We start from the raw sequence: 24,714 nt of genomic DNA, 5'->3' as shown, positions 1-24,714 counted from the left end.
CTGATATAGTGATAGTGGACTTCTATGTGTTTGGTCCTTGCATGAAAAACTGGATTTTCTGCCAACCGAATAGAGGATAAGTTATCACAAAAAATGCTTATTTGGTATTTTGTTGGCTGATGGAGATCCTTTAATAGTTGCTTGAGCCAAGTGCTTTCTTGAGCAGCCATTGCTGCTGATCCATACTCTAATTCAGTACTAGATAATGCCATAGTAGGCTGCCTTTTACTGCACCATGATATTACTCTTGATCCAACACTGAAGGAGTATCCAGTGGTTGATCTCTGTGTGCCACAATTTCCAGCATAATCGGCAACACAATATCCAATCATCTGACAATCATTTGTCTTCTTGTATAGAATACCAAAATTGATAGTGCCCTTGACATACCTAAGAATATGCTTGATTGCATCAAGATGCGGTTTCATTGGTTTGCTCATGTACCAGCTCACCACACCAACTGAATAAGATATATCTGGTCGGGTTAATGTGAGGTAGATAAGGCTCCCCAACAAACTTTGATACATAGTCACATCCTCCAAGTTCTTCCCTTCATATTCTTGAAGTATTATATTGGGATCCATGGGAGTAGTAGCAGGTTTGCAGTCAAGCATGCCATACCTTTGAAGAAGATCCTTGGCATCTTTCTGTTGCCCCAGAAATATCCCATCTTTTGTACGCTCAAGGCCGAGGAAATTATTTAATTCCAAAAGCTCCTTCATTTGAAAAAGAAAAGAGAGATTCTCTCTAATCCTTTGTATCTCCTCGGTGTTGTCGGTGATAGATATCCTCTAGGGCCTCACGGTGGAGATTCGGGACATGGGCCATGGGACGGCCCAAGCCCGTTGGCCTAAGTGAGCAGCAGGCCAGGCGAGGGCCCAATTCAGTCGGCCGGACAAGCCACCGAGTTAACCGTTGCTTGAAGCTGAAGCTCGCCATCAATAACTCGGAGTTCAAGGAGTAGAAACTGAAACTCAGTGCCGAAGGACTTAATATCGCACAATTTCCTCAGTTTCTTGAATTAGAGTGGCCATTAACTCAATCGCTTCACCTACTTGTAACTGACTAACCCGTCGTCTATATAAGGCGGGTTAGATACCCCATCAATGACATGACACACATCGCCTAGAACTCAGAATCACATACTCTGTAATCTCGAACTCAGTGCAATACAGTCGAGCCACAAACAGGACGTAGGGTTTTATGCTATTCCGGCAGCCCGAACTTGTATAAATCCTTGCCTCTTTTTCGCAATTTCGTGCGAGCCATCGAGCTACAGTTGAACTAGCCGCCCACAAAAGCGCTGCGTGGTACACCCCGTAGCGCACTGTCAGGTCTAAACACCGACAGTTGGCGTGCCAGTTAGGGGAGGCTACTTCGACAACAGGCTAGCTCCATGGCGGTCATCTTCACCACTGACGTCAAGTTCGCCCCGGGCGAGATGTTCTGCTTCGGCTCCATCAAGTCCGTGGTTGACAAGCACGGAGACCTGCATCGCATCTGTGATGCACCCCAGGAAAAGCAGGGCCAGAAGTCCGCTGCCTTAACTCATGCGCATGCTCCGCATGCGCCTACTAGAAGATCCGCTCCATCTCCAACTTCATCACGCACGCGGCCCGAGCCCGTTAAGCTGCACATCCCGTGTGCTTCAGCGAACAAGTTCGCTCCCCTTGCGGGTCGGCCCCGACCAACTATCGCACCAGGGCACTCCGCTCCGACTCACCGTGCGCTGAGTCATCAAGCGCCATCACGCGGGAAGTCGCCTCGCACAGCAACAGTGACTGGGCGTGGGTCTACTTCAGCACCCCCACCCCGGTCACGCACTCCGCAATCCCCAACCTGACGTTCTCCATTAGCAACTTCTCCGACTCAGGTCTGGACTCAGATCAGTCGGGGAAGAGGGAAACGGCATGCGGGGACACGACCTCCACCAAGTCCCCACGTGCCGGCGACTTCAGCTCTCTACCACGAGGCGTTGAGAGCCTCATCATCATCTCGAGGAGCGCCTCGAGTGAACTCACATCCTGCTCGAGAGCGCGAGGAATCCTGCCTGGGGACGCACCTTCAGACTCCCCACTCTTCTTTGGCTACAATCCGGGGGGAGACGCCTCCAATACCGTTTGGAGGACGTACGACTCCCGACTCAAGGTCCGCGACGGGACAAGCTACAGCCCGGCTACCGTACAGATTACAGAACACAACAACGACACACCAGCGAATGCTCCCCCGGTCGGTGGTTCTCTCCGAGGGCAGCCATGGTGCTCAGCGGGAATCGACTCCCGAAGGCACTCTTCCGGCTAAGCGTCATTTGGGTCTCGTCATCACCTCAACCCCAAACGGGCGCTCGGTCAGCTGGCGGAACACTAACAACGCTGGCGATCCTCAGAGCAGCACGATCTCGCGCCCTCAAGAGATCTGCAACCTTGAGTCGCCCGACTCACCTTCATCCAGGAGCACCACGGAGATCGTCTCCATCGAGTCGGAAGACTCGATCTCGGGCCCGGCTCGGAGTTATGCAGAAGTTCTCTTCCTGGGTCCCCAAGCTGAAGGAGACCCAATTTCAGATGACGAGTCATCTTTTCTGGCGGAGGGCACTGATGAGCGCGAAGCACGCCTACAGCGAAACTCCATCCGGAAAGCTCGACGGCATCATGTTGCGGGTGAACGAGATCGGGACCAACCGGTCTCGCGCGATGAGAGATCTTATGCGGGAGAAACCCCCGAGAACCAGGAGTTCCGACGTCAGAGGAACCAGCGGCGCCAAGCTCGCCACGACGAACAAGAACAAGCTAGGCAAGCTGCCCATCAACGGGCAGAACGGGAACGGCAGCGAGCTTAGGAGGCGCGCGAGCAAGCGCAGGGGCCGCAGTGGAACCTGCTCCCGGAATTCGCTCAAGTACTTGAGACTCCGAGCAGGGCGGCGGGATTTCTAGCCCAGCTGGCCGGAGCTGCCCCACGAACTCCGGTCGGAGAGGCAGTCCGACACGCCATCACTCGGGCGGCACAACAACTTCAAGTGGCGCCACCCCCACCGGACGATCTGCGACACCACATCAACGACCGTATCGATCTACGGCCCCAGATCAGTGAAGCTCGTGCATGGCGGCACGAGGACGAGATCCGACGACGCGCAGAATATGATCGACTTCATGGGGTGCCTTCACAGGGTATAGCGCGTGCTCCAACGGTTGCGGGCTCTGTCAACAGCCCGCATGCTCAGCGTTTCGTCCGCGACCGACTCGGGCCGGGTCGTCAACGATCACCTCCCCGGCCGGAGAATCCTCCTCGACCCAGAGGACATGAGGCAGGAGCTCAGGCTGGAGCGCCGGTGGCTCAACCTCGCCGGGGATCAGTCGGCATCCCCGCCTTCACCGAGCGGCTTCGCGCGGTCCAATGGCCGCTCAACTTCAAAGTCTCAAACATCGACAAGTACGAGGCAAAGCGGGACCCGGAGGGCTGGCTGTCTGTCTATACCACGGCGGCAGCCACTGCGGGTGCGTCAGAGGACGTGATGACGGCGTATCTCCCGATTGTACTAGGGGAGGACGCGCTACAGTGGCTTCGACATCAACCTGCCGACAGCATCGACCACTGGGATCACTTCCACGACAGGTTCGTGGCAAATTTTCAGTCCCTTTCTGACAAGCCCGCGCAGCCATGGGAGCTCAAGTCCATCAAGCGTGGAGACGGGGAAAAACTTCGAGCATATCTGAAGTGGTTTCAGTCGATGCACAACCGCATCCCGAATGTCACGGACGCGGCGGTGATTGACGATTTCTACCGTGGCTCTCGCGACACGACTATGGTGAAGAGCATCTTGCACAAGGATCCACGTACCTCGGAGGCGCTGTTTCGAGCTGTCGACGAGTACATTACTGCGGAAGAAAGGGCCCAAGACCTGGTCGACACACGTCGTGACGACCGGGGAAAGGGCAAGCAAGAGAAGCAAGACGAACCTCAGCGCCGGGAGCAGTGCTGGGACAAGAGGCCTCGGGAGGAGGTCCATGCGGTGGGTCACCACCAGTGCGACCTTGTGGCAATCAGTTTTTCGACCTGCCATCGCTCGACAACATGTTGGATCAGCGGTGCCCGCATCACAAAGACATGTTCCACACACTACGTGATTGCAGGGACTTCATAAGGATGATTCAATAGGGACGAATCTTTTAGCAGGGGCCGGGAGGGGCCCTCCCACCTCCACCACCACGGGGTGCTCCTCCTCCACCACCACCACCACGGGGCGACGGAGGCCCTCCACCGCGCGACAACAGGGGCAACGGCCCTGGCTTCCCTAACGTCAACAGGGAAGTCAACGTCATCTTCGGAGGCCATGGATCCCACGAGACCAAGCGGGAGTAGAAGCTGACGGATCGCCGAGTCTTGGTGGCGACCCGGGAGCCCCCGATCCCTTACAAATGGTCGGAGGTCCCGATTACCTTCAGTCACGCAGATCAGTGGCTGAACTTCGACCACCCTGGCAAGTACCCTCTACTCACCAGTCCGGTAATTCATGATTGCCGAGTCAAAAAGGTGCTCATCGATGGAGGAAGCAGCCTCAACGTCATCTTCCCCGAGACGTTGTGGGCACTCGGGACCCCCTCCAGCGACCTAAAGCCGTTAGACACTCCGTTCTTCGGAATCATGCCAGGGATGGGAGCCGATCCTCTAGGCCACATACATCTACCGGTGATGTATGGTGGCCCGGAGAACTTTCGCACGGAGGTACTTCGTTTCAAGGTTCCCGACTTCAACTACTCCTACAACGCCATCATCGGGCGTCCAGGGCTGGCCAAGTTCATGGCCATCCCCCACTACTCGTACTTGGTGCTCAAGATGCCGGGCCTGCACGATGTCATTTCCGTGCGAGCTGACATCAAGATCACGGCGGAGTGCGATCGAGAAACGCTCCAAATGGCCATCGATGCGAGCGAGAAGACTGCTGCTATCTCCGGGCAGCGTCAACTCTTGGCTGCGGCCGCCTCCCTACCGCAAGAAAGTCTGCAGATACCCACTCCCGAGTCAGCTTCAACCTCAGCAATCCGGCCAACTAAGGACACCAAGAAGATTGGTCTGGGTCTCCCTGACCCAGCCAAGACCGCTGTCATCAGTTCAACATTCCCTCCTGCATAGGAAAGCGCACTCGTCCAGTTCCTGAGGGACAATTCGGACATGTTTGCCTGGAGGCCTTCTGACATGCCGAGAGTCCCAAGAGAATTGGCCGAGCACAAACTTAACGTCATTCCCGGGGGCCAAACCCATCAAGTAAAGGCTACGACAGTTCACTCCAGACAAGAGAGAAGCAATTCGCGCTGAGCTCGCTCGACTTCTGGCGGCTGGATTCATTAGGGAAGTCTTACATCCCGAATGGCTCGCGAATCCTGTACTTGTACTTAAGAAAAATAAGATAGACTGGCGCATGTGTGTTGACTACACTGATATCAACAAACACTGCCCAAAGGATCTCTTCGGGCTACCTAGAATAGATCAGGTTGTAGACTCAACAGCAGGATGTTCACTGCTCTGCTTCCTCGACTGTTACTCAGGCTACCATCAGATTAGTCTCATGAAGGAAGATCAGGAGAAGACGGCCTTTATCACGCCGTTCAGAGCATATTGCTATACTTCGATGTCATTCGGCCTGAAGAATGCCGGAGCTACTTACCAGCGAGCCATACAGACGTGTTTGGCTCCACACTGGGGCAAGTACGTGGAGGCATATGTTGATGATGTGGTGATCAAAACAAAAAATCCAGAGGATTTTTTTGACGACTTGCGGCAAGTTTTCAACAGTCTCAGAGAATTCCGTTGGAAGCTTAACCCGGATAAGTGTGTATTCGGGGTACCTGCCGGGAAGCTGCTCGGGTTTATTGTCAGTAACAGGGGAATTGAAGCCAATCCAGAAAAAATTGACGCCATACTTCGGATGGAGCCTCCAAGATCACAGAAAAAGGTACAAAAACTTACTGGTTGCATGGCAGCTCTCAGTCGATTTATATCAAGGCTTGGGGAGAAGGGGGTGCCATTTTATAAGCTATTGAAGAAGGTGAATCGATTCCAGTGGACTCCTGAAGCTCAAGAGGCACTCGATTCGCTTAAAAAATTCTTGACGACGCCACCAGTGCTGAAATCTCCAATCCGAGCCACAGCTGAACGTCCAGCCGAAGATCTATTTCTCTATATTGCCTTTACGACTCATGTTGCTAGCACCGCCATCGTTGTCGAGAGGCCGGAAGAAGGACATGCTCAGAAGGTTCAACACCCGGTTTATTTCATCAGCGAGGTTCTCAGGCCATCTAAGATCAGGTATCCTCAAGTCCAGAAGTTACTATATGCAGTTCTTATAACCGCTCGCAAACTGCATCATTATTTTGAGGAGCACAGAGTGATTGTGGTCACCGAGTTTCCGATTGGAGATATCCTTCGAAATAGAGAGGCAACTGGCCGAATAGCTAAATGGGCATGTGAGCTGGGGGCTCATGATATTGAATTCCGGCCGCAAACAGCAATGAAAACTCAAGCCCTGGTGGACTTCGTTTCTGAGTGGACAGAGAATCAAATACCAGAAAATCCCGAGCCTATCGAACATTGAAAGATGTACTTTGACGGATCCTTGAAGCTAGAAGGAGCTGGAGCGGGAGTTCTTTTCATTTCTCCTAAGGGTGAACAGCTCAAGTATGTTCTCCAGATTCTCTTCCTGGTTTCTAACAACGTGGCAGAGTATGAGGCTATGCTGCATGGACTACGCATTGCTATCTCTCTTGGGATTAAGCGTCTGATGGTTTATGGAGACTCACTGGTAGCCATCAATTAGGTCAACAAAGATTGGAATTGTTCCTCCGACTCAATGAATAATTATTGTGCAGAAGTGCGCAAGCTGGAAGATAAGTTTCACGGCTTGGAATTTCATCATGTTGACAGAGATCGTAATGTGGCGGCTGATATTTTGTCTAAGTTGGGTTCGTCTCGAGCTCAGGTACCGGCAGGAGTGTTTGTGCAAGAGCTATCGCAGCCGTCAGTTAAGATCGAAGAAATCGAGTCATCATCAGAGCAACGAGTGTTGGCGATAGAAGATGATCCAACTGATTGGAGAACTCCTATCATTAGATATATCAAAGAAGGGTATGAGCCTGATGACAAGGCAGAGTCGGAACGTCTGGCAAGGCGGTCCATGAATTACTCAGTCATTGGAGATGAACTGTTTAAGCGAGGTGCATCTGGAGTTCTCTTGAAATGCATTAGCCTAACACAGGGAAGGGGCTTGCTGGTAGAGATTCACTCGGGGCAGTGCGCTAATCATGCAGCAGCAAGGACATTAGTCGGCAGAGCATTCAGAGCAGGTTTCTATTGGCCAACGGCCAAGAGCGATGCGATGGACCTGGTCAGGTGCTGCGAAGCTTGTCAGTATTTGGCTAAGCAGCATCATTTACCTGCACATCAGTTAATGACCATTCCGGTCTCCTGGCCATTCGCGTGTTGGGGACTCGATATGATCGGGCCGTTCAAAAAAGCGCAGGGAGGATATACACACATATTAGTAGCTATTGACAAGTTCACCAAATGGATTGAGTACAAACCAATCGCGACTTTATCGGCTGCTAAGGCAGTGGAATTTGTTCAGGATTTTATGTTTCGATTTGGGGTTTCCAACAGCATCATTACGGATTTGGGCTCTAATTTCACCAGGACGGAGTTCTTTGATTTTTGTGATGAACAACATATCCAAATCAAATATGTCTCTGTGGCTCACTCCAGAGCCAATGGTCAAGTGGAACGGGCAAACGGAATGATCCTGGATGCGTTGAAGAAAAGAGTCTTCGACAAGATAGAGAAAAATACAGGAAAGTAGATCAGGGAATTGTCGTACGTCGTCTGGAGTCTCAGAACACAACCGAGCAGAGCACTTCATTGCAATACTTCATTCTTCATGGTTTACAGCTCAGAGGCCGTGTTACCAGCAGACTTAACATTCGGTGCTCCCAGACTGACATTTAAAGATATTGCAGAAGCAGAAGAGACTCGGTTGCTCGAAGTCGATGTACTTGAAGAGGAGCGACTCAATGCGACCATCCAGCACGCTCGATATCAGCAGACTTTACGATGATACCATGATCGCAATGTTCGACCCAGAGCATTCAACGTAGGGGACTTAGTCCTTTGCAGAATCATGAGGAAAGACGGAAGGCACAAGCTATCACCTCCATGGGAGGGCCCGTATATAGTCGCTGAAGTCACTCGTCCAGGGTCTTATCGTTTGACTAGAATGGATGGTACAGAAGTAGGCAATTCGTGGAATGTAGAACATCTCAAAGTTTTATGCTTGATTTCATGTGAGTCGTTGTGATGTCCTGTATTCAAAACAGTTGTCCTCAATGAATATAAAAGAAAAGGCATGATTTCTGTGCAAAGTCAATACTCAAATTCTTCCTGGGCTTCCTGAGGGTGCCTCATTCACCTCCCTTTGGTACGGCAATCAGCTTGAGTCGCACAGCCGACTCAAGACTGGTGCGACATGCCCATCTCGTTCAGTCTGAGGGTGCCTCATTCCCCTCCCTTTGGCGCGGCAATCAGCTTGAGTCGCACAGCTGACGAAAAACTGGTGCGACATGCCCGTCTCGTTCAGTCTGAGGGTGCCTCATTCCCCTCCTTTTGGCGCGGCAATCACCTTGAGTCGCGCGGCCGACTCAAGACTGGTGCGACATGCCCGTCTCATTCAGGTTCAAGGGTGCCTCGACCCCTTAGTTTTCATGATGATTTCTTTTGATTCGGAGTTGTTCTCATTCATGTTTCGGTTCCATTTTCTAAGTGGGTTTCTTACAAGTGATTTCAATTCGGGAATTCGGCATCTTATAATCAGTCTAATTAGTGAACTCTAAGCTGAATCAGATTCGGGAGGCTTCAGATCAAAGTCATTTCATAAACAGAAGATAAGCTTTATTGCAAGGAAGACTCATTTGACATTACAAGAAGAGTTCTGTCAAGCATATCTGACGTTACAGGAAGGGTGCTCGCAACCCAAAGATACAATTCAGAGTGATAAAAAAGGTGCCCTCCCCCCGAGCAACAATCGACAAGGTGATGCAGCTCGGGGCAGGGACGAGTTTGGATGTACCTCCTGAGTTCTCAGAAGTTGCATCTAGACACAGGCAGTCCTGCACATACTAGAGTAAGGCAGCAGAGTCTCTAGATGATGTCCTTTTCGCCCAACACCGAGGAGATACACGCCATCCAAGTGAATTCAGAACAGCATCTCTTAGGAAAGAGATCACCACCATTCTGCACACCCGGAACCTCGCGGAGAACTTCACATAGACGAATCGGTGGAAGCGTACCTCACCGGGCTACAACCTTTGATGAGATATTGCAGTACCGGAGGGCTCAACCTTCAGATCGGCATCAACCATGAAAGCACTCCAGAATCCAAGACTCAGAAAAAACCTATGGAAACAAGGGCGTGGCCATGTTTTCTCAGTCAAGGCAAGTTATGACCGAGATTAATTCCAACAACCAGGTCCTCAATCCTTGCATTGCACATCTCGATGCTTCTCCAGACTACAGCAGCGAACATGGCTAGGTTCAGTTTCCCCTCTGATGTAGTAGTATTTGTTATGGTCTCATTTGCACCTCACATGTTCCTAAGTTGCACCAATCTTCAGTTCTCATGACTCAATTTCTGTCGTGCGGTGTATTTATCGTCTGTACTAGCTGCTGGTATGGCGAATGTGCATGACATCTGAGCTAGCAATATCATCTGTGTAGGGATACGGGGTAGCCTACCATAGCACGAAAACATTTTTCCTCTACCACATAAGACACAGGAACACGTACAAGCAAGAGATCATAGGTCGTTACCACTAGACGCGCAGTGCAGCGGAAGATGAGTCGGTGCAGCCGAGTGCCGAGTCAAGGAAGTCGGGTGCCGAGTCAAGCGCGCCGAGTCGATGTGCGGAGAAGAGCCGATCCCGAGGTGCCCAGTCGACCTCGATCAAGAACCATTCAGCATCCTTCGAAACCAGTCGGTTGATCAGCGTAGCAGTCGTAGCAACGCCTCTACGGTATCAACACGTACGGGAAGGCGACGCTGAGTTCTGGCGTACTAGCACCACGAACTTGGCGGCAGATCTTGAGAGATTGGACTAGGGCACAACTGGGGTTTTGCAAAAACTGTTTCTGCGATGGCTCTCACGCAACCAGTTAGGTCTACCGTAGCCGTGCCCTCTCATGCATATATATAGTCTCCACTAATGGGCCTTGACCACGTAAAGGCCCATTAGGATTCTATTTGCTTGCGGATCAAGTATCCGAGTCCCGATTGAGGTCCAACTGCGCGTACCATATGTGAGCTTCTGAGTCAGACCCGTAGGTCGAGTCCCAACAAGACTCAGCATCGGCTCATGCCAGAGTCGATACAACTCGGAGTCGAACCAGGAAATTGCCGCACGGGCACATCTCCATCAATCTGCCACTTGCCCAAGAGGCAATATCCTTAGTGTCACCATCCCTTAAGTGTGTGACCCTGTACGTTCTCATGCAGTCGGCCATAGCGAAAAACCCTTTCTCAAGCCAATTGATCAACAGCGGCGCCTAGCAGCACATGTTGACCCCCGACCCCCGAAAGCACAATGATCATATCAACCGAACCTTGATATACATCTCGTCCTACATCCTTTTGCCACGAGACGCCAGTCTGACCCAAGGCGAGATTTGTGCCACCCTTGTTTAATAGTCTGACTTATTTCACTCATCAATGGTGGATTACTAGACTAACCATTAGTCCGAATGGTATTAACCATTAATCACATAGCACGTCCATGCATTTTCTAATCCAGCCACCTCGAGGGGCCCAGAGGCAATCTCTCTCATTATGTGAGAGGGGCAAATTCCATCTTGATCCACTCACATCCCAATCCATGTTTCGCAATGCACCCGAAAGTTACTTTTATAACTACCAAGTAACGGAGTAGCGTTTGGTAACCCCTAAGCACACCACTACGCACAGTGAGAAACAATGGTGATCTCAGGTCAAAGGATTTAGCGGGTATATCACTTGCGAGCGCTTGATGGCACATATAAGCATAACAATCCCAGCAACGTCTCGGAGTGAGTCAATCCGACACCATGTTCACTAACATCTGTCCACATCATTGATTCGATATCCAATATCTATGATCCGTGAAACATGATCATCAATCAATCCATGTGCTAGCCCTTAAATCATTATTGTCCCGAATAAAGATTATAGGCTAGGGACCATTTAGAACATCGCATTTAAACAAGAGTCTCACGAACGAGTCATGCACTCGTTGATCCATTGTTTACAGCAGCATGTTCAAGGAACAGGAATGAATAACATTTATTTGAAATAAAACATAACAAATTCTTATCCCACTACACTAGAGTCAACTCAGGTATCCAATATCTATTGCTTTCGTGTGTGCCTCAAACTTGGATTGTGGGAGAGGCTTCGTTAACGGATCAGCTACATTTAGATCCGTGTGCACTTTACATATTTTCACATCACCTCTATCAATAATCACTAAGATCAGGTGATATCGCCTGAGTATATGTTTGGACTTCTGGTGCGACCTAGGTTCCTTGGCTTGTGCTATGTCACCATTATTATCGCAGTAAAGGTCTAATGGGCACGAAGCACTCGGAACAACACCCAACTCAGAAACAAACTTTCTGATCCATACTGCCTCTTTTGCAGCTTCCAAAGCTGCAATGTACTCGACTTCTGTTGCAGAATCGGCTACAGTATCTTGCTTGGAACTCTTCCAACTAACCGCTCCACCATTGAGGTAGAACACGAATCCGGCTTGCGATCTACTATCGTCTTTGTCTGTTTGGAAACCAACATCAGTGTAACCCTTTACAACGAGCTCTTTGTCACCTCCAAACACTAGGAACGCATCCTTAGTCCTTCTCAAGTACTTAAGGATGTTCTTTACAGCAATCTAGTGACCTTCACCTGGACTTGCCTGGTATCTGCTCGTGACACTCAGAGCAAAGGAAACATTAGGGCGAGTACATATCATGGCATACATGATGGATCCAATCGCGGAGGCATACGGAATCTCACTCATTTTCTTTTGCTCATCAGTAGTCGATGGACACTGAGTTTTGCTCAAGATTGTGCCAGGTGACATGGGCAAGAAACCCTTTTTGGAATCATGCATGTTGAACCGTTTCAACACCTTATCAATATATGTACTGTGGCTTAATCCAATTAAGCGCTTAGACCTATCTCTGTAGATCTTTATGCCCAAAATGTAAGCTACTTCTCCCAAGTCCTTCATCGAGAAACTCTTTCTCAATGAGTCCTTCTTAGCTTCCAACATAGGAATGTCATTCTCGATCAACAATATGTCATCTACATATAAGACCAGAAAGACTAGTGCGCTCCCACTGACCTTCTTGTATACACAAGGTTCTTCTACATTCTTGATGAAACCAAACCCTTTGACCACTTCATCAAAACGTAGATTCCAACTCCGAGATGCTTGCTTGAGTCCATAAATGGACTTCAAAAGCTTGCATACCTTCCCAGCATTATGTGGATCGACAAAACCTTCAGGTTGTGTTATGTACACATCCTCACTTAGGTTTCCATTAAGGAAAGCCGTTTTGACATCCATTTGCCACACCTCATAGTCATAATATGCGGCAATCGCTAGGAGGATCCGGATAGACTTTAGCATAGCTACAGGCGAAAATGTTTCATCATAATCAACACCTTGAATTTGACGAAACCCTTTTGCCACAAGCCGTGCCTTATAGATGTGAACATTTCCATCAGTGTCTATCTTTTTCTTGAAAACCCATTTGCACTCGATAGGTCGCACCTCATCACGTGGCTCGACCAAGTTCCAAACTTGATTGTCAGCCATGGATTTCAACTCGGATCGCATGGCCTCCAGCCATTTCTCAGAGTCGGGTCCCATAACAGCTTCTTTGTAAGTCTTAGGCTCATCATTGTCCAGCAACAATACATCATGCCAACCCATGGTGAGGAACATGTAGCGGTCGGGTGCATGATGTGCCCTCTATGACCTACGCGGGGCTACATGTGGTTCAACATAGTGCTCAACGCTTGACTCATCCTGTTGGAAATCAGTCGGATTAGAACCATTCTTCAGTGTTTCTCGAACCTCTTCGAGTTGCACCTGGTTCCGACTGGTTTCATCTTTCAAGAGAAACTCTTTCTCCAAAAAGACACCATTTCGGGCAACAAACATTTTGCTTCCTCCCGGTTATAAAAATAATATCCTTTGGTTTCCCTAGGATAGCCCACAAAGTAGCATTTGTCTGACTTAGGATGAAGCTTGTTAGACGTTTGACATAAGCCTCGCAACCCCAAATCTTAAGGAAAGACAACCTGGGACACTTCCCAGTCCATATCTCATATGGTGTCTTCTCCACAGACTTCGATGGAACTCGGTTCAGTGTAAACACAGCAGTTTCTAAAGCATAACCCCAAAAGGACAACGGAAGATCAGTCTGACTCATCATAGACCTAACCATGTCCAACAAGGTTCGGTTCCTCCTCTCAGACACACCATTCCATTTTAGCGTTCCGGGTGGAGTCAGCTGTGGAACAATTCCACAACTCTTTAGATGATCATTGAACTCATGGCTCAGATACTCTCCACCATGATCCGATCGTAGGAATTTTATCATCTTGCCCGAGTGATTCTATACTTCATTCTGATACTGTTTGAACTTTTCAAACGACTCGGACTTGTGTCTCATCAAGTAGATATAGACATACCTACTAAATTCATCAGTAAAAGTAATGATATACTGAAAACCGCCTCTGGCTACTGAGCTCATTGGACCACATACATCAGTATGGACAAGGGCCAATAACTCGGACGCCCTCTCACCTTGACCAGTGAAGGCTGCCTTTGTCATCTTGCCAAGTAAACAAGATTCACATGTCTCAAATGATTCATAATCTAATGAGTCAAGTAGTCCATCTCTATGGAGTTTCTCTACACGTTTCTTGTTAATATGGCCTAAACGACAATGCCAGAATAAGCAGGATTCAATTCACTCGGCTTGAGCCATTTCGCATTAATGTTAAGAATAGGTTCATCCTCAAGATTAAGAACATACAATCCATTACTAATGGACAATGCGAATAGAGCATGTTACTCAAATAAATAGAACAACACTTGTTCTTTATTATTATCTCATAACCACCATCCTCCTCCAAACATGAAGAGGAGATAATGGTTTTTTCTCAATGTTGGAATAAAATAACAATTATTTAACTCCATCACTAATCCTGAAGGAAGCAACAAGTGATATGTACCGACTGCCAACACAGCAACCTTTGCTCCGTTGCCAACGTGCACGTCCAGCTCGCCTCTCACAAAACTTCTAGTCATGTTTTAGTCCCTGCAACGATTTGCATGTATGAATCATCGACCTGGTATCAAATACCCATGATTCACTAGAAGAAGTTGCAAGATTAATTTCAATAACATTAATACCTAAAGTCGAAGTCTCACTTCCCTTCTTCTTCTTCTCTTCCAAGTACTTCTGGCAGTTCCTAGACCAATGCCCACTGTCCCCACAGTGGAAACACTTGTCCGAGGGAGAGGGACCGGCCCTAGGCTTAGCATTCGACTTAGGCCTTTGGATCCTATCCTCAGACTTGCCTTTGCCCTTGCCCTTGCGCTTTCTCTTCTTGCTATCCCTTTGGACCATCATCACATGAGTTGCGATTTTCTTGATGCTTTCCTCGGTAGTTTTAAGCATCCCATGCAGCTCGGCCAGAGTCTTATCCAAGCTATTCATATGAAAGTTCATGATGAACTGCTCGAAACTATGAGGTAGAGATTGGACGATCACATCCGTCGCAAGCTCTAGCTCAAGCTCCAGACCAAGTCTGCCGAGTGCCTCGATGTGACCAATCATCTTGATCACATGAGGGCTGACTGGACTCCCTTCAGCTAGTTTACTAGCTAACAAGGCCTTTGAGGTGTTGTACCTCTCGACCTTTGCCTGGCTCTCAAACATGCCACGGAGCCCTTCAATCATAGTGAAGGCATCCGAGTCCTCATACTGCTTCTAAAGCTCAGGGGACATTGTGGCAAGCATGAGACATGCAACGTCAAGCGAGTCATTGCAGTGCTTCTCATGAGCCCTGCGTTTAGCAGTAGTAGCACCAGCCACAAGATCCTCAGGATAGAGCTGCTCAAGAAGATATTCCTTTTTCTATTGCTTGAGAACAATTCTCACGTTTCGATACCAATTTGTAAAGTTTGTTCCAGACAACTTTTCTTTATCAAGAATAGATCGCAAAAAGCCAGAATTCGGAGCGGGATTACCAGCCATGATCAACTACAATAGGAAGTAAATATGCAAAGATTCAACACAATGTTTTATGTAGATCTTTCATTAAACAAGTTAACAAAAGATGCTACCACTATATGTTTGTAATCATATTCCCTTTCACGACACATAGTGGATAAGACCCACGTTTATCTAAGTCCTAGTGAGCTTTGGCATCACTGCTAGAGACTTAGCGAAACCAGTAGACAACCATTGTCAATCACATCCTATGTGACTCTTGTTTGTTGGGCGACATCACATGTCTAGCATCCAACGCCATGCCCAAAGCCCAAATCCAATTTGATTAAGACAGTTGATGGCACCCTGCTTTGGCAGACCCACCAAACAACGATCGAAATCCTTATAGGTGTAGCAATTGGAAGGGCACCAAAACTCTTGAGTTTTTCTAAGGAAATCTATTCTAACACATCTAATGCAAGAAGGAACAGGCAGTGATAACAAAACTATGGACCATAGATCCAATCTATGTAAACTCATCGGGTTGATCCAATCAAGCCGAGTGAAAGTTTCATCCATGTATATCGCATCGGCTTATCCAATGAACCAGTGCGAATAGCCTATAACAGATCCAATATGTTACCATCATAGAGCCTATAATAGATCCAATCTGTTATCATGGAGCTGCAGTAGATCCAATCTACCACGGTAATAGATCCAATCAATTACATCGATCTAGATCATAAAGCTACGTACGATCGGCTCTGATACCACTGTAGGGATACGGGGTAGGCTACCATAGCATGAAAACATTTTTCCTCTACCACGTAAGACATAGAAACACATACAAGCAAGAGATCATATGTCGTTACCACTAGACGCGCAATGCAGCGGAAGATGAGTCGGTGCAGCCGAGTGCCGAGTCAAGGAAGTCGGGTGCCGAGTCAAGTGCGCTGAGTCGATGTGTGGAGAAGAGACAATCCCGAGTCGCCCAGTCGACCTCGATCAAGAACCAGTCAGCAGCCTTCGAAACCAGTCGGTTGATCAGCGTAGCAGTCGTAGCAACGCCTCTACGGTATCCACATATACGGGAAGGCGACGCCGAGTTCTGGCTTACTAGCACCATGAACTTGGCGGCGGATCTTGAGAGATTGGACTAGGTCACAACTAGGGTTTCGCAGAAACCTTTTCTGCGATGGCTCTCACGCAACCAGTTAGGTCTACTAAAGCCATGCCCTCTCATGCATATATATAGTCTCCACTAATGGGCCTTGACCACGTAAAGGCCCATCAGGATTCTATTCGCTTGCGGATCAAGTATCCGAGTCCCGATTGAGGTCCAACTGCACGTACCATACATGAGCTTCCGAGTCAGACCCGTAGGTTGAGTCCCAACAGGACTCAGCATCGGCGCATGCCAGAGCTGATACAACTCGGAGTCGAACAAGGAAATTGCCGCGCGGACACATCTCCATCAATCTGATCTTGGGCAGGAGATAACAGTAGGTACAGGAGCAAAATACTGCTCATTTACTATATTTTTTGTATTTTTATTCTGTTGTTATTTACTGTACAATAATCTGTTTGATGGAATCCTACCGTCACTCCAGGATTTTTTTATCACATTGAGATATAGTGGAATACAAAAACAAGTTGTACAATAATCTGTTTGATGGAATTCTACAATAATCTGTTCTAATTGCTATAAAGTTGATATCACATTGGGCCACATCACCTATGAAACTATGTCCATTAGATTTTAACATATATTTGATCATATCCGTTTGTTTAACATTTATACTTTTGTGTCCTTTAATCTACCACATGTCCCACTTTCTAATTAAAAGCTATCATCAATTAGCCAATAGTTGAATAAATTAGTTATGCATAGACATCGCGTAAACAAATGACAATCAGGATATTTCTACCATCACGTCCCTTCATGGATTAATGGCGTTTACAGTTCTATCAGGTTCTAAAGGTAAGCCTTACACAATTCGATATGATTATATGAATGCACTTGACTTTATTTCCCAATCAGTTATGTTCCTTTATTAATCTTAATCATATTGACCTCTCTCTTCTATTGTCTGACACTAAATATATGTCACCCTCCATATCTTCGTACTCCGTATTATTTTCTCATTAGTAGGGGGAGAGAGTACCGCCATACCTTTCAATCGTATATATGCATGTTAGAGTTCTCAGATAAGATCACTTGCATTTCATCCTATAGAAGAAAACTAATTTTTACAAGCTGCATGATAAAAGGTACATGTAAGTGGAGTCCTCTCTTTTTAGTTCTTTGATTCACATATTGTTTGAAAGTTCACTTAAAGATAATAAGTGACATCCAGAGGTGTGTTGTTTGACATCATAATGAAATGGCCATGCCATAAATTGTTTTTAGCTATTTATTTACATGGGTTCATTAGAACTATTTCTAGAAGACAAGTAAGAACAGATCAGGGTAGTTCCATTGTTCTATTTCTTCTCCACTAAGTGATGATTTATTTTAGTGCCTTTCTTTCTTAAAAAACTATCTAAAATAATTTTTTAAATCCCGCAGCAATACGCGAGGAAATCACCTAGTTAACAAAATAACTATAACAGGCTCAATTTTTTTTATTGTGATAAATTAGAGGACCACGACCACTAGAATTATTGGCTTTTTACAGTGGAGGACTGGACCACCGTGGCAATGATCACACAATATTCACATCGACGCAATACTGTCCATGGACCACGTACGTAAATTACCAGTTGCCCCACCACCGCAGCATGTGAGATGTTCCAAAGTACTAGAAATTACAAATGCATGAAGTAATCCACCATGAAAACCAGTTTCTTTACTGGCACAGGAACCTATACTTAGCTGGAGTATCCACAAAGGCAATCTGCAGCGAGAGAGGTTCCTCTGCAGTTAACTGCTTTGCAGTTTGGTCACTGACATGTGGGCACTAGACACTGCGGGCCCACATGTCAGTGATTCAACTGCACAGAATTTAACTGCAGAGGATCTCAATTGATCTGCAGCAGAGCGCTATTCTTGGCTATCTCTCCAATGGCTCCCATTTAATTTATTCCACGGTGCTTCGTTATGGCTCTCTCTCCAATGGTCAATACCAGCCTCTAAAATTGTATTTCTAGAGGACAAAAAGAATTTGGAGCAATTTGAAATTCTGAAATTACTTCTACAATTAAAAATCTTGCTGTTTCTATGGTTAGAGACTAGTGGTACTTCTTTTGCTATTACCTCTATCAAAAATGTAAAAATATATAGTAGGCTTTTAACTAACCCAAAATTTACTTTGATGAGGAGGAAGAGGAGTGTTTAGATACTCAACTCAGGCACTTCATTGATGAATTTGATTAGAATGTGTTTTGGGATGGATTTAATCAATCACAGGCTACACCTCATAGAAAAAATCCAAACAAACAAATTAACCGAGCGGATTGAACCCTAAAAAAACAAAAAAAAAATCAGTTGAGTCTGAAATGAAAAAAGACACGTATTGTGGAATATATTGGAGTGGTCGCTTGCAAACTTGGGTAAACATGGTTACTTGGAAGATATATGGTTAAAGGGGACCAAATTAAATTTATTTCCCTCATGGAAACAGGTCCAATTATACTTCTACATAAAATGCGGTTTTGGGTATAAATAAACCCTAAACCTTAAGCACCGTAAAAAATCACAAAGAAAAAACAGAAACAATAGAGCGTCGGAAAAGGAAATCGCAAAAATGGCCCAAAAGAGTACAACCTCGACCGGAACCTGAAATTATGCGGTAGAAAAGCTTCAGCAACGAAGTGTGTTCCAGTCGCGGCAGCGACAAATGGCAATCGCAGTGAAAACCTTAGGCTTAGGGCGTCCCCAACAAGACAATTTAAGCTAGCTATTTGCTTACGTGGAAAAGAAAAGACTTGTGACGGGTTAATCTCTTCTCTGCTCCTAGAATGTGAGAGTGGTTTGTGCGTCACAGTAGTCGGGCATCGCGCCCCACGCCCACCCGAGGCCCCGAGCCGCGCGCCCCCTCACTCCGGTTTCCGAAAAGTTCTCATACTACCACATGTTGGAAATATTTCAGTTGAGATATATTGTGATCTTCACTATTAAGGAAGCGTTTAAACCATCTAAACGCGATTAAGGAAATCTAATGATAAAACCCTAATGGGCTGTGATCAGCAGGCCCATTAGGCCCGTTTCCAGAGGCTGGCCCCCAGCCCCACAGTGCCTATAAATATAAGGTCGTGGTTAGCACCTTAATCAACCCATTCACGTCATTCTAAAACCCTAGCCACCGCTAGTCTGATCGCTAAGGGCACTGGAGGGGTTTGGAAGGCCAAGCACTCTCGTTTGGCGCCCGAAGGACGCCGATTCGCTGCTGTGTCTTCTACACCGACAAGAACGCCTACTTCCTCTACGGATCAGGCGTAAATGGCTGCTGCAACTGCTAACGCTGGTATAATGTTTACCAATTTATTCCGCATTAGATTGATTTGTCATGAACTAGGTTATGTTAAGATCTTGGGTTATTAGCCTCTAATGTTTAAGCCTGGCTAAATCTATCAATCGGTATCATGAGCCATCTTAACCTAGTCATGCACGGTCAATTTTTTGAGTATGTTTATGCCTCTGTTTTTCGTCGGTTTAAGATGCAATTAGATCCTGCATAATGGCTTTTATGTGTTAATTATGCGTGATTAGATCTAAATCGTGATTAATTAAGTTTCTGATCACGAGATTAGATCTAATCTAATTCGGTTTAGGTCAAGTTTAAGATTAATCTTGATCTGTTAATGCTAAGTGTCTCGGATTAGATGCAATCATGCCTGAGTAATGAATCAGTTTAAGTTAATGTCATGATTAAAACAAATAATTAAGGTTAGGGTTTAAGTTTGCTGACTGTTTTTTCCCCAAATTTATGCCTCTGTTAAGTTAACTTCCGCGAAATTAGATCCAAATCCATGAAATTGATGCATCAGTAAGCATTAAGAAGGAGGGGAAAACACAATTTTCAGATCGGATTATGAAATCCCCAAATCCCGTGATGAACCCTAACCCTAACCCTAACCCTAAGATTGAATCTTACCTGGTGACCATGAGTTGGTTCACTGAGAATAAGCAAGCACCATCACGGCGCATCAAGAAATCTCACGGCTGAGGCACCGGTCGGCGCTCATGGCGCGGGGCCCGCACAGAACCGCACTCCAAGGCGGCGGCCGGCGCTTGCGGCCGGGGTAGGCGCGCTGCCGGGCCCGCGCATGAGCACACGCGGCCGACGGCCCGCACACGCGCTCCTAGCGGTGCGCAGGGCGGCCACCAGGCGGTCGCGTGGCACGCGGCCCTGGGCGGCGAACCGAGCGGCCGGGCCATCAGGTCGCAACGCTGGCGCTCCACGCGGCCCACGCGGACGCGCAGCTCCCGCGCGTGGAGCCGACGCGGCGGCCGGCCTGAGCCGCAGTACCGCGCGCGCAGCCTCCCGCGCAGGCGGCGCGTGGCCTTGCTCCTGCGCGGCTCGGCAGGCGGCCGGCGGTGGCCGGGCTGCAGCGGCTGACGGCTGCGGGGCCCGCGCGCATGAGCAATGGCCGGGCCAGAGTAGCTGCGCGTGCACGCACATGAGCAGCAACGCGCTCGCGCCGGCGGACGAAGCTGCTAGAGCAGTGGCGGCTCGGGCTGAGATGGGAGAGGGAGTGAAGGGAGTTTGGGCACCCTCCGACAAGCCCTATCCTATTTATACGGTGCTTGATCAGCTCGCGACCGTCCGATCGTGAGCAACGGTCCAGATCGCACCAACATTAGGGTTTGCAACGATTGGGCCGAACTGGGCCAATGAGGGAAATGGGCCGCGTGCATGGGGATGTTTTTGGGCTGTTTCATGAGTTTTAGCCCATTTAATATTAAAGCCTTTTCTATTACTGTTTCTTATGATTTAAGTTTAATTTTAATTGCTGTTATGTTTAAAGGCTTTAATTATTTCTGTTGCACTTATTATTACCAGCATTATGTTAATTAATTTCCATGAGTTATGTAAATGCTTTTAATTATATTTTAATTGCATTTATTCACTGAAAATTATGTTCATCCACCATTAGCAATTAAGATGCACTCTATTTAAATGGAACCATCGGGAAGTTTATTTAGAGCACTTGTAATTAATTCTGACCATCGTTGATTTAATTACGAGTTTTAATGATAAATTTCGTTTGTTTTCCCCATCGGTGATGCAAATTGAAATTTATGTATGATTTTAATTAGACCATCGTAGGGTTAATTTCATACTTCTTATGCGCTTCTTAATTGTGAGTTTAATTAAGTTATTGTTCTCATGATTTTCAGTGAACACTGTGACGGGCTACCTGAAGTCCATTGAGCCCCTGAATGGCACCAACTATCCAAGCTGGTATAAAGATGTTCAGGTGGCCATTGCTGTGTGCGAGTATGATCTCGCCTTACGTCAAGACAAGCCAGCAGAGCCCGCTGATCCCAATGGTGATCGTACTGCCATTGAGAAGTGGGAGAGATCAGACAGGATGGCCAACATGATCATTAAAACACGATCACTCCGGCCATCTGTGGTGCTATTCCTGATAAGGACAAGGATGGTAATGATCTGAGCGCCAAGGCATATCTTGCCAAGGTGGAGGAGAACTTTAAGAGTTCTTCCAAGACTTATGCTAGCACCCTGATCATGAAGATGCTGACTTCACAGTATGATGGGCAAAGTGGAATCAGGGAGCACATTATGAGCATGTGTGACATGGCAAATAAGCTGAAGACACTAGATATGGCTATCTCTGATGGTTTTCTGGTGCACTTCATCATGACTTCTCTGCCAGCACAGTACAGTCCCTTCAAAATAAGCTACAACACTCAGAAGGCGACTTGGAGCATGGTTGAGCTCATTAGCTACTGTGTTGAGGAAGAAGAAAGGCAGAAAGCTGAGAGGATGAAGGATGCTGTCAACATGGTCAGCGAGCGCTTTGGGCGTGTTAGCATGAGCAACACTCCTAAGCATCAGGCTGAGTCTGGCAGCAGCAGGCAGCATAAGAGAAAGTTTAAGGGCCATAAGAGCAAGGCCGTGTCACATAAGAAGACCTCTAATGAGAGGCTGTGCAAGTTCTGCAAGTCACCTAAACATGAGCAGAAGGATTGCCATGGATTTAAGGAGTGGCTTAAGAACAAAGGTACAATTACTGATTATGTATCTTTTATTGATGAATCATTCTTAGTGAATTTTTCTCCCAATACTTGGTGGATTGACTCAGGTGCCACTGTGCACATTTCCAATTCACTGCAGGTATTCAGTTCGATCCGAACTATAAGAGAGGGGGAGCGAAGTCTAAGAGTGGCTGATGGCAATGAAGTGAAGGTTGAAGGCATTGGGAGCTTCAATTTGGAGTTACCAGGCGGCTTCAACCTTAGTTTGCATGATGTTCTTTATGTTCCCAGTTTGAAGAGAAACCTTATTTCAGTTTCGCGTTTAGATAAGTCGGGACATATTTGTGAGTTTGGCAACTCTGTGTGCAACATTAAATTTCATAATTTAAGTGTGGGCCTTGGTCATTTGCAAGGCGATCTTTATTTGCTCTCTCTTGATAAAGTTTATTCTGCAATGAATGTGGATGATGTATCGCGTAAGCGTAAGCGTGATGATGAGACTTCTTCGAAATTGTGGCATTGTCGTTTGGGCCACATTTCGAGGGGGAGAATTGAGCGTCTCATAAGAGAAGAGATACTCCATTCATTAGATCTCTCAGAATTAGATCAACAATGCGTTGATTGTATTAAGGGGAAATTCGCTAAGACAATTAAGAAAGGAGCTACTCGGAGTTCGGGCCTATTAGAAATAATTCATACTGATATTTGTGACCCGTTCCCAGTAAAGTCTGTTGATGGTTTTGACTCGTTCATTACTTTCACAGATGACTTCTCTCGTTATGGTTATATTTACCCCATTCGTGATCGATCCGAGTCATTAGATAAATTCAAAATATTCAAGGCTGAAGTGGAAAATCAGCATAATGTCACTATTAAATTAGTGAGATCGGATCGAGGTGGTGAATATTATGGGAGACATACTCCATTCGGCCAAGTACCTGGACCATTCGCTAAGTATCTTGAAGAGAATGGTATAAAGGCCCAGTACAGTATGCCGGGCGAACCACAGCAAAACGGAGTTGCTGAGCGTCGTAATCGTACACTAATGGACATGGTACGTAGCATGCTTAGTTATTCTACTTTGTCTGTGGAGCTGTGGATGGAAGCATTAAAAACAGCTGCACACATACTTAATCGTGTTCCTTCCAAATCCGTGCCAAAAACACCTTATGAGTTGTGGTTTGGGAAGAAACCATCGCTTAATTATTTACGTGTGTGGGGCTGTCCAGCCGAAACTAAGTTATTTAATCCACAGCAAAAGAAATTAGATGATAAGACGGTGAGCTGCTATTTCATCGGATACCCTGATAAGTCTAAGGGATACCGATTCTACTGTCCTGATCGTTTCACTAAGTTCGTTGAGACCAGGCAGGCTGTATTCCTAGAGGATGCAGGAATCAGTGGGAGCTTTCCGAGGAGGGAAATTAATCTTGAAGAAATACGGGCTGAGCTTCCCATCCCGGTGATTCAAGAAACAGTAACACCTCAGTTAGTGCCGCTGTTCGTTCCTTCCGTTCAGAGTACACCATCTGTTCAGATTACGCCTCCTGTTCAGACTACTAGCGCTGCTCCGCCTGTTGAAGTAACTCCTGATCCTGCGAGCGAACAACAAGCTGAGCAAATGGCGCCTAATGCTGAAGTTGAGAACCCTGTCGAGGTGTCTCAGACTGCACCTCAACCAGCACCTCAGCCTGTTGAACCATTAAGAAGATCACAGCGGGCTAGGAAACAGACAGTTTTCCCTGATTGTGAGACATACTTAAGTGAAGACATGTATGATATTGGGAAAGCTGATGATCCTAACTCATTTAGAGAGGCAGTATCATGTGAGAACTCTGCCAAATGGGTTGAGGCCATGGAAGAAGAGCTTAAGTCCATGAGTTCCAATGATGTTTGGGATCTGGTAGATATTCCTAATGGAGTCAAACCAGTAGGCTGTAAATGGGTCTACAAGACTAAACGTGATTCTAAAGGGAATGTCGAACGATTCAAAGCAAGGCTTGTAGCCAAAGGTTTTACACAAAAGGAAGGGGTTGATTATAATGAAACTTTCTCCCCTGTGTCTAAGAAAGATTCATTCAGAATCGTTATGGCACTAGTGGCTCATTATGACTTAGAGCTACATCAGATGGATGTCAAAACTGCGTTCCTTAATGGTGACTTGGATGAGACCATCTTCATGGCACAACCGGAAGGTTTTGTTGTGAAGGGCAAGGAACATTTAGGATGCAGACTTAAGAAATCCATTTACG

The 24,714-nt window shown here is 46.9% G+C and overlaps 2 protein-coding genes across 2 annotated transcripts; both read left to right on the top strand.

The window, feature by feature from the left end:
• The first annotated feature begins 19,566 nt into the window (after positions 1–19,566).
• LOC120652709 lies at positions 19,567–21,918 on the top strand. The gene is made up of 2 exons (XM_039930606.1): positions 19,567–19,763; positions 21,641–21,918. The coding sequence occupies exons 1-2, from the start codon at positions 19,739–19,741 to the stop codon at positions 21,916–21,918; spliced, it is 303 nt and encodes a 100-aa protein (XP_039786540.1). The 5' UTR covers positions 19,567–19,738.
• LOC120695470 lies at positions 21,861–22,874 on the top strand. The gene is made up of 2 exons (XM_039978714.1): positions 21,861–22,488; positions 22,602–22,874. The coding sequence occupies exons 1-2, from the start codon at positions 21,993–21,995 to the stop codon at positions 22,655–22,657; spliced, it is 552 nt and encodes a 183-aa protein (XP_039834648.1). The 5' UTR covers positions 21,861–21,992; the 3' UTR covers positions 22,658–22,874.
• Positions 22,875–24,714: the final 1,840 nt, after the last annotated feature.

Source organism: Panicum virgatum, chromosome 1K (assembly GCF_016808335.1).
Source record: "Panicum virgatum strain AP13 chromosome 1K, P.virgatum_v5, whole genome shotgun sequence".
Classification (NCBI taxonomy): Eukaryota; Viridiplantae; Streptophyta; class Magnoliopsida; order Poales; family Poaceae; genus Panicum; species Panicum virgatum.
The sequence above is the reverse complement of the archived record's forward strand: the minus strand, read 5'-3'. Positions and strand labels throughout refer to the sequence as shown.

What these genes read in the sequence shown, in the direction of transcription:
- LOC120652709 (XM_039930606.1), top strand. Translation starts at nt 19,739, where the DNA reads ATGGCTGCTGCAACTGCTAACGCTG. An exon ending in TGCTGCAACTGCTAACGCTG is followed by an intron (nt 19,764 to 21,640) that starts GTATAATGTTTA and finishes CATGATTTTCAG; the next exon opens with TGAACACTGTGACGGGCTAC.
- LOC120695470 (XM_039978714.1), top strand. Translation starts at nt 21,993, where the DNA reads ATGAAGATGCTGACTTCACAGTATGATGGGCAAAGTGGAATCAGGGAG. An exon ending in GGAGTGGCTTAAGAACAAAG is followed by an intron (nt 22,489 to 22,601) that starts GTACAATTACTG and finishes AATTCACTGCAG; the next exon opens with GTATTCAGTTCGATCCGAAC.